Below are 10,462 nucleotides of genomic sequence, written 5' to 3'. Positions count from 1 at the left end.
CCAGATGAGCTTACTGACAAAGCAAATTGACGAGATGGGTACAAAGCAAGTGCACATTGTTGATACAACAAATGGAGGCTTGTGCACTCCTTGTATAAACCAGTCATATGTGTGCTCGTGGAGTGGAGAGAATGACAACCAGGGCTTCAGAGAGGACATAAATTATGTCAACAATTTCGGAGGTCAGATGCAAGGTGGGCAGCAATGGGGACCAACACCAAACTAGCAGTACAGACCAAACCAGCAACAACACAACCCCAATCCAGGAAGCACACGACCATAAGGCCAAGTCATGCCTTATTAAAAGCAACAGGGCTATAATCAGCAGCACCAGCAATAGTTGGCCTACCAACCACCTCATCAACAGCAGGACAACAACATGATAGAAATCAGGGGCATGCTGCAATAACTCATTGGGAAAAATGGTAAGATGCAAGAAAAGTTAGTAGCACATGATTCAGCAATCAAAGGCATTGAAACTCAATTGGGACAGCTGTCTAGGGCCTTGAACAATCGCCCACAAGGAACATTGCCTGCAGATACAAATATTAACCCAAAGGAATAGAACCCAAATCAGCTAATGGCAGTGAGTCTCAGAAATGGAAGAGATTTAGACAGAGAGCAAGAAGTTTCTCAATCTAGGAGAGAGACTACGCCAACTACTCTAGTTATATTAGAGGCAGATGAGTCAGCAGATCTCACCGAGGTTGTAATTGAACAAGCACAGGTTGACAATGGTAAGGAGAAGGAAGGTGAACAACTCTCAGAATAGGTGGTAGAAAAAGCTTCCAACAAAGAAAAGACACCAAGAAGTGGGCAGAGGTTGATTCCTGCACCATTCCCTCAGAGATTGGCAAAGCAAAAGAAAGATTATCAATACAGAAAATTTATGGAAATGCTTCGACAAATTCAATTGAATATTCCACTGATGGATGCTTTGAGGGAAATGCCAGAGTATGCAAAAATGATGAAGGATCTGATGTCGCAAAAATTTGACTTCCAGGACCTGTCCATTGTAACTCTGACACAGACCTGCAGTGCGGTAGTGACAAGACCTATGGCTCAAAAAGTGTCTGATCTAGGTAGTTTCACTATCCTATGCACCATTGGTAGTTATGCTTTTGCAAAAGCATTGTGTGACTTGGAAGCCAGTATAAACTTGATGCCCTTGGCAATCTATACAAAAACGGGCATTGGCAGAGCTAGACCGACCTTAATGATGTTGCAACTGGCTGATCGCACAGTCAAAAGGCCGACAGGAATTCTTGATGATGTGCTTGTTCAAGTGGGGAAGTTTGTATTCCCTGCAGATTTCGTTATTCTTGATTGTCAAGTGGATGAAGAGATACCCATCATTCTGGGAAGGTCGTTCTTAGCCACTGGGAGAGCATTGATTGATTGTGAGATTGGAGAGTTGAAAATGAGGTTGAACAATGAAGACATAATATTCAACATTCAACAATCCATGAGGAGACCCATCGAATTTGCAAATTTGCTAGCTAGTGGAGGTCGTGGATGTGATACTGCAAGAGGAGGATGAGACCCTTAATATCAGGGATCTGCTAGAAGCATGTTTGATGAATTTGGAAGATATGGATGGTGAAGGATTGGCGGAGTGTGCCATGGATCTCGAGGGTCAAGGGTTCTAGAAAAGGGAACCTCAGTTCAAGCCCCTACGCTTAGAAGGAAGAGCAACACCACCTGCAAAACCATCAATAGAGGAGCCACCACAGTTGGACCTGAAACCGCTTCCAGCTCACCTCAGGTATGTTTTCTTAGGGCCTAATTCTACTTTTCCTGTTATTATATCATCTGGTTTGCTAGCTGTGCAGGTAGAGCAACTCTTGCAAGTGTTACAAAAATGTAAGACTGCCATTGGTTGGACCATGGCAGACATAAAGGGTATCAGCCCAACCTTTTGTATGCATAATATTCTCTTGCAAGAGGAGCGCAAACCTCCCAGAGAGAATCAACGATGGCTGAACCCGAATATGAAAGAGGTGGTGAAGAAGGAAGTGATCAAGTGGCTGGATGCGGGTATCATCTTCCCCATCTCTAACAGCAACTGGGTCAGCCCTATTCAGTGTGTGCCGAAAAAGGGAGGAATGACGATCGTACAAAATGAGAACAACGAGTTGATCTCGACTTGTACAGTCACAGGGTGGCAGATTTGCATGGACTATTAGAAATTGAACACAGCCACCCGGAAGGACCATTTCCCTTTACCTTTCATTGACCAAATATTATTAGTTGGGCGGTCTCACTTCTATTTCTTGGATGGATATTCGGGGTACAACCAGATCTCAATATCCCCTGAAGACAGAGAGAAAACATCATTCACTTGTCCGTATGGCATATTTTCCTTTTGGAGAATGCCTTTTGGACTTTGCAATGCGCCGGCTACATTCCAGCGGTGTATGTTAGCCATTTTCACTGATATGGTAGAAGACATTATGGAGGTATTTATGGATGATTTCTCCGTGGTGGGGGATTCATTCGAAGATTGTCTTCACAATTTAAGAAGAGTGCTCAAAATATGTGTGGAGACAAATTTGGTGCTGAATTGGGAAAAGTGCTATTTTATAGTACAAGAAAGAATAGTTTTGGGGAATCGAGTGTCCAGTAAGGGAATTGAGGTCGACCATACTAAGGTTGATTTGATTGAGAAATTGCCACCGCCCACTTAGGTCAAGGCAGTGAGAAGTTCTTTGGGCACGCCGGGTTCTATAGGCGATTCATAAAAGATTTTTCCAAGATTGCTAACCCTTTATGTAAACTTCTTGAAAAGGATCAGCCCTTTGTGTTTTCTAATGATTGCAGGTTGGCATTTGAGGAGTTGAAGAAGAGACTGGTAACTGCACCCATCATTGTTGCACCCAATTGGGAGCAATCGTTCGAGCTCATGTGCGACGCCAGTGATTATGCTATAGGAGCAGTCTTGTGGCGGAAAAAGACAAGATGATGCACCCAATTTACTATGCAAGCAAGACGCTCAGCGGTGCACATCTCAATTACACCATAACGGAAAAGGAAATATTAGTTGTAGTGTTTGCCTTTGACAAATTCAGTTCGTACATAATTGATTCAAAAGTTATTTTTTATATTGACCATGCAGCAATTAGGTACTTGATAGCAAAGAAGGAGTCAAAGCCAAGATTAATCCGCTAGGTTCTTTTACTACAAGAATTCGATTTGGAAATCCATGACAGAAAAGGGATGGACAATCAAGTGGCAGACCACCTCTCAAGGTTGGAAGGAGCTGAAAAGAAGATGGAGGATGAAGATATAACAGAGACATTCCTGGATGAATAGTTGCTTGCTGTGACAATGGAGGAGTCGCCATGGTATGCTGATATTGCTAACTATTTAGCAAGAGGTATTGTACCTTATAATCTCTCTTCATTTCAAAATAAAAAGTTCTTTCTCGATTGTCGATCTTATTATTGGGATGAACCTCTACTTTTTAGAATATGTGAAGATAACATGATCCGGAGGTGTATCCTCGAGAAAGATCAACCTTCTGTTTTGCAAGCTTGCCATGCTTCACCACATGGTGGACATTTTGGAGGAATTCGGACAGCAGCAAAAGTGTTGGAATCGGGGTTGTATTGGCCCAATCTGTTCAAGGATGCCCATGCTTGGGTAAAAAGTTGCGATGAGTGCCAAAGGATAGGCAACATATCTCGACGTCACGAGATGCTAATGACCACAATTCAAGAGGTGGAAGTTTTTGACATGTGGGGGATTGACTTTATGGGGCCTTTCGTCAACTCGTATGGTAACAAATACATATTGGTAAAAGTTGACTATGTCTCCAAATGGGTCGAAACGGTGGCTCTCCCAACCAATGATGCAAAAGTGGTGACAGGCTTCCTAAAGAAAAACATCTTCACACATTTTAGCACCCCGAGAGCTATAATTAGTGATGGTTTAACCCTTTTTTGCAATAAAGCGTTCGCACGGCTGTTGGAAAAGTATGGAGTTCGCCATAAGGTAGCCACACCTTACCACCAACAGATGAGCGGGCAAGTTGAAGTGTCCAACAGGAAAATCAAAAGTGTCCTGACCAAGACAGTAAATGCGACAAGGACTGATTGGGCAAAGAAGCTGGATGATGCATTATGGGCGTACCGCACAGCATTCAAAACTCCAATTGGTATGTCACCATACAAGTTGGTGTTTGGAAAACCATGCCATCTTTCGGTAGAGCTCGAACATAAAGCCCTTTGGGCACTGCGGCAGTTAAATTTGGATATGGAGACCGCAGGCACCAGCAGAGTCACTGAGTTACATGAACTCGAGGAATTCAGGTTCCATGCATTTGAGAATGAAAGATTATACAAAGAAAGGATGAAAATGATGCATGATAAGCACATTCTAGATCGGAACTTTAAACCCGGAGATCTAGAGTTGTTATAAAACTCGAGATTGAGATTGTCTCCGGGTAAGTTGAAGTCCCGATGGTCAGGACCCTTCAGAGTGGTGCAAGTGTTCTCAAGTGGAGTTGTAGAAATTGAATCCGAAGATGGGATAAATAAGTTCATAGTGAATGGGCAAAGGTTGAAACATTACCTTGGAATGGTCGAAGAAAAGGGGGATAGAGTGGTGATATCTTTGGAAGAGCCCCAATACGCGAGCGAAGAGTAATAGTGAAAGCTTGTGTCGTGCCGCGACGCTAAATCAGGCGCTTCCTGGGAGGCAACCCACGGTTTGTTGTAAATCGTCGTGCTGCGACGTTAACTTAAGCGCTTTTTGGGAGGCAACCCATTATATTTCTTTACTCTTGTTTTTTGTAATTGATTTTGAACGGCATCGACTAATATACTAATGTGCAGGGATAAGATTATACGCATCGAAAGGATTCGGGGGACGAAATTAAATCGGAGATAGGTAAAAGTGCGAAAAAGACAAAACGTTGCTGGAGATCGATATCCGCGGCCACAGATTGGACCGCGGAGTAGGCCGCAGATTTTGCACAGACCACTGCCTCCCCATCCGCGCCCGCGGACTTGACCACGGATTGGGGTGCAGATTTTGTCCCCCTCACTGTTCCTCATCAGCGGCCGCGGATTGGACCGTGGAGTAAGCCGCGAATTAGGCAGTACCAGGTTCAGAATTATTATTATTTTTTTCTTTCTTTTCTCTTCTTTTCTATTAAGTAGTTTTTTTTTACTTAACCCCCCCCCCCCTAACCGCCCACTCCCCCACTTCTTATTTTCCTCCCCCTTAACAAAATCTAAAACCCTTCCCCCTTCCCCTAAAACACACGCCCCCCTCTCCCTCTCCCTCAGAATTTCTCTCATTAACAAAGCTTCTTCTCATTCCTCCTCTTCTCCACTCAACCAATCCACAATCTTAGTTCCTCCCAAGATCTCCAAGTAAGTAACATGATTCTATTCCTCTTACTTAGTATTTTTTTTCCTTTTTTGTTTTCAATATTTTTTATTTTTTTCCATTCTTTTCTTTTGCTATTGTATGTGTAGGATAATAGAATCATGGGTACGCTTGTCTTGGTTTAGGATTGTACTATATATGTGGCATGTGAGGCTAATAGATTTGGTTGAATTGGGGGAAGACATTGTTGAGTTTGTGAGGAATGGAAGTTTAATTGGGGCTTTGGGTAACTTGGAGGGTATATGCACCTTAAGTGTTTGTTGAATTGGCACAATGAGTTTGAATGTAAATTGTGACCAATTGTGCGAGTGAAGTCTGAGTAACCGCCATTGGTTCCCATATTCCACCGATTACTGATAGTAGTGTTTGTTGTGTAGGTACCATGACACCTTCAAAGAAGAGACGCTCCACCGGAGCCTCGTTAAGTGGTCATGGAGGTTCATCCTGGGCACGGGCACCGGCTAGTGCAGCTCAGTTTGATCGTACCAGGTTTGTCTCTAGAGCTGCCCAAGACCGTTTCAGTTTGAAGGCCACTAAAATATCTGTACCGGAAAGGGGTATTGACAGGGCGTCCCTCCAGGATGAGTGCCCTAATATGTATAGGGGGTTGATCAGGCGTATGTTGGACAGTTTTTTCGAAGAGCCGGAGCAGGGTAACTTGATGCTTGTCCGGGAGTTTTATGCCAACTGCCCCGAACATGAGGATAGAATATGCACTATACGACACACGAGGGTGGATGCCTTGATAGAAGCCAATAGGAGAGTGTACAGATTGACTGTATTCAATGGGGAGGAGTATTTCTATGATACTTACAAGCGAGAACCCATCACATGGAACAGGTTTCTCAGAACTATCTGTGCACCAGACAAAGAGGTAGTGTGGGTTGTGCCGGGATCGAAGCTACACTCTGCCTTACTCACTTTTGAAGGAAAGTGCTGGTTGTACATCATCAACAGTCGTTTGCTGCCATCTCACAACACCACAGAGGTAAATGGTCTGAGAGCTGCCTTGATCTGGTGCTTCGTGTATGGCCACGATTTTGATGTGGCGCAGGTTATTCAGTCTGAGATGTTCGTTCATTCACCAAAGAAGAGGTGTGGATTCTTTTTCCCCTTTTTGGTCACTAGATTGTGTCGGGCAGCAAGGGTTCCTGAGAACCCAAATGCGGATGGCATGGTGAAGAAAGAAGCAAAGTTCTGGGCAGACAAAGTAACCATCGGGAAAGACCCGGTGGCACCTGGGGCAACTCATAGTGATGATTCTGATGCGCCGGAGGAGGGCGATGAAGGGCAGAAGGAGGTTGAACCTGCCTCACCCCCACAGGAACAAGCTGCAGCGGCTGAAGGACCATCCCAGGTTAGACGGAGTACACGAATGATAGCCTTAGAACATGATATGGCAGGGCTGTGCACTTCCATCACATAATTGGGGACTAGAGTTGATGCCTTGGCCACCCAAAATGTGAAGTCAGAGAAGAAAATCATGGGCTGGCTGCGTGCGCTGGGGAGGGCGTGTCATCTCGACCCTGACACTATCTCCGAACAAGACTGATCCACCAGGGAAGTTTCTTTACCTCGCATTACTTTATTTTGTATGACATGGGGACATGCCATCTTTTTAAGTGTGGGGTGAGGGTTACTTTATTGTATGTTGTATGTAGAATAGTTTCCTAGTGTATTTATATAAATCATTTTCGACTTGTCCCGACGATGGATATCATTTGACGGATTTCTTGAGGGACTAAAGTCGAAAGAAAAATAAATAAATAAATAAATTCTTAAAAGTAAAAAATGGTGCGGTGAGCGTGGATTTTCTTTTGTAGTAGTGTATCAATTCCCCCTTGGTTTTTCTTTAAACCACGGTTCTTTTCCAAGGGTTTCATTTGAACCGGGTGTAGTTAGTTTTTATTTTTAAGTTAGGAACTTATGGACTATGGGAAGGATTAGAATAGAATCTCTTAACTTTGTAATTCCTTGAATATAGCGGGTACTTAGTGTGACGCTTAGGCTCATTTGTTGACTCTTGTAAAAATGCCTTAAACTGTATGTTCTTAATTTGGCTTAAGTACTCTGATGATCCGATCTGAAGTGAGTCATGTGCCATGTGTGTGTGAGGCTTGTTGTGCTCTGTGCACGACATTTGATGCCTAGAACTTGCCTTGTGTGTCTGCAAAGCAAAATAGTAGTCTTGTTTAGTCTGGGAAGTGATATATGCATTTCTTTGTTAAACCATATATATACATATTCCACCCACCTATTTGTTATGTATCGTAGTTAACCCTGTTGAGCCTGTAATCTTGTTTCCTTGGCAACCACATTACAAGCCTTAGCCCTTGTTTGAATTGACCATCTTTTTGAACCCTTTACCTCTCGTAAGCACTTGAATTACTATGAATCTATAAAAGATAAAGTTTGGGGTAGTTGGTGGGGCTTTTGAGTGGAACTAGGGAAATTAGGAGAAAGTTGCACATTGTTGAAAAAAAAAATATACCATGTGTTAATAGTGTATCAGTTGATTAGTAATATTCTGTGGTGGCTTTTAAGGTGATTGTGCTCAGAGAAGTGTGGGTTAATTTACGTGGTGTTGAAAATTTTGGTTTAACTTAAGCGTGGGCTTGATTATAAAATATATGTATTAAAGTGCTTGGGGAGGTGTAGTCACTATTATATCCAAATATATCCTACCCGACCTGCAGCCTACATTACAGCCAAATAAGTCCTACTTGATCCTAGACTGAACAAGCTCAATTAGTAGAGTAGTACACTACGGGCAAGCCTATGGAGCGTTTTCTGTGGCAGAAGAATATCATTTCTGAGGGTGAGTGAATTCTGTTTATTTTGAAGTTCCTCAGTATGCGTGAATTTTATTGATTGTGGAATGAGTCTTTTTTGTAGTAAGCAGGCACTTGATTCACGAACGAGAGGTAAGTCTGGACCTCTAAATAGAGTAAGTAAGCCGGTTAGGAATATTGCGTGGCTCGCGGGAGTCTACTCTTGAGGTGTAGTTGTTACACTAATGTATACTCAAACTATGTAAAATATTCTTTGTGTGACGAGTTAGGGAAGTCGCTCAGTGAAGTTAGGCCTCTGTAGAGTGTGGTTTGATTGCTCGGGGACGAGCAATGATTTAAGTGTGGGGTGTTTATAGTAGGATATATTTATGCAATTTAGACACTATCTATACTCTAAATTAGCCACACTTTATTGATATTTGAATGCTAAAAGATAACAAAATACTCTAATTAAGATTTTTATGCGTTGCATGAGCCACTCCGAGCTAGGAAGAAGCTAAAGAGTGTTTTGGAGTCAATATGGAGTGTGGAGGCCAATCGAAGGTTAGCCAGGTCGAAAAGGAGAGAGAAAAGCAAGCGGGGAGGTCCCCTCCAGGTGCGCGGCCACGGAGTCGACCATGAATTGGACCGTGCACTGGAGGCAGAACACTGGCTGAAATCCGCGACCGGATCCGCGGTCGAATCCCCGGACGGGCGGACGGAGGCCAACAACTCAGGGACAATTATGTAATTTCTAAGGCGACTAACCTAAACCTATATGAAGCCTAATTCGCCCGGAAGAGAAAAGGTGTGATTTTTAGAAGATTTTGGAGGCAAGAAAAAAGGGAGAGAACACGGAGAATTTCCTAAGAGTTTTCATCTTCTTCTTCTTACTTCCATTGTTGATTATGAATTGTTATAGTGAATTTTTATCCATTAGTATGAGTAGCTAAACCCATCATCTAGGGTTGATGGAACCAATTGTTGGATGAAGTTTTGACTATGTTTAGATATAATTGAGCCGTTCTTATTCTATGATTGTTCAACTATGTGTTGTGTTGTGATTAATTGAAAGGGCCCTTGATTAATCGTGTCTAGTTACCTTGTGTTGCTTGAGAAAGAACACTTGGTTAGATTGTTGTTGAACAACACCACTTTCGGGTAAGTTAAGAGATTAATTACTTGAATTTAAAAGCGGGGTTAGAGATAACGAAGCTTTGGTGGGATAATTCTGAGTTTCATAAATTGTTAACTAGAGTAGTTCGGGAGAATGCTTCTAGTAAATTATCGTAATTGATCGAGAGGTAATTACGGTATCCCGGAACTCATAATCCTCATAGAGTATTACGGCGAGATTATAGCTAGCGTGTCAGGAATTAGTCCGGCAATTGGGGAAATCAATAGCCCTAGCTCCTTTTTACCTTTGAATTCAACCTTATTCTTTGATTATTGCTAATATTGTTGTCATTTTTCATTAGATAAATAAATTCCACTTATACTCTATTAAAAATCTTGCATCCGAAAATTGTCTGAGCTTATCATTAGCATTGTTAAAAGTTATAGTAAATAGGTTAGTTCCCTGTGGGATTCGACTCTGGACTTGAACCGGATTATATTTGCAGCGACCGTTTAGTCCTTTACAAGGCATAGTTGGGCGTGATCAGTAGGCATAGAGATTGCTTCCTGAAATTCATCCTTGAACTTTGGGAAAGTTATTTTTTATTATTTGATAAATGAATAAAAAAAAAATTGCAAATTAATAGATGAGGATAACTTGTATAGCCACATGTATAATCAGGGGCGGATCTAACTTAGCGCAAGCGGTGTCACGTGACGATACCACGTCGAAAATCTTTACTAATTATTTGTATATAATTCAAATGAAGAAACAAGAAAACAATAAAAAGAATAAGTGGCATCACTTGTCATTAAGATCTCTGTAGCTTTACTGGTCAGAGTTGAAGAATTCTACGTGAGCCCGCTAGTTCGAACCTCCATAGGCTTATTTTATGTTTTAATACTTTTATGCCTCGTCTAAAAAAGTAAAAACAATGCTTGTCCAAAGGGAAACACAATACAATTTTTAAATTGGAACTGCTTTCTTTGGAAGTTGTATTTTTTTTGTTGGTTGTGTTTTAAAATATTATATTATATTAATTTATTTATTTTTTCACGTCTAATTGTGACACCGCTTACAAAAATTTTATCGTATGCCACTGTGTATAATGAATCGCAATATAATTTGGTTTTGTTGTAAATTAGGCTAGTTCGAACCTCCATAGGCTAGTTCGAACCTC

The 10,462-nt window shown here is 41.9% G+C and overlaps 1 protein-coding gene across 1 annotated transcript; it reads left to right on the top strand.

The window, feature by feature from the left end:
* Positions 1-580: 580 nt before the first annotated feature.
* Positions 581-2,962, top strand: LOC138895684 (uncharacterized). Its single transcript, XM_070180402.1, has 6 exons — positions 581-752; positions 798-1,425; positions 1,606-1,765; positions 1,833-2,069; positions 2,301-2,572; positions 2,821-2,962. Exons 1-6 carry the CDS (start codon positions 581-583, stop codon positions 2,960-2,962), a joined length of 1,611 nt encoding a protein of 536 aa, XP_070036503.1.
* Positions 2,963-10,462: the final 7,500 nt, after the last annotated feature.

Source organism: Nicotiana tomentosiformis, chromosome 7 (assembly GCF_000390325.3).
Source record: "Nicotiana tomentosiformis chromosome 7, ASM39032v3, whole genome shotgun sequence".
Classification (NCBI taxonomy): domain Eukaryota; kingdom Viridiplantae; phylum Streptophyta; class Magnoliopsida; order Solanales; family Solanaceae; genus Nicotiana; species Nicotiana tomentosiformis.
This window is presented reverse-complemented; position numbering and strand designations above follow the sequence as displayed.

Coding starts and splice junctions, on each gene's coding strand:
- LOC138895684 (XM_070180402.1), top strand. CDS start 581: ATGGCAGTGAGTCTCAGAAATGGAAGAGATTTAGACAGAGAGCAAGAA. Junction 1,426..1,605: donor ATTGGAGAGTTGAAAATGAG/GTTGAACAATGA, acceptor TGGATGGTGAAG/GATTGGCGGAGTGTGCCATG. Junction 2,573..2,820: donor TTGGTGCTGAATTGGGAAAA/GTGCTATTTTAT, acceptor TAATGATTGCAG/GTTGGCATTTGAGGAGTTGA.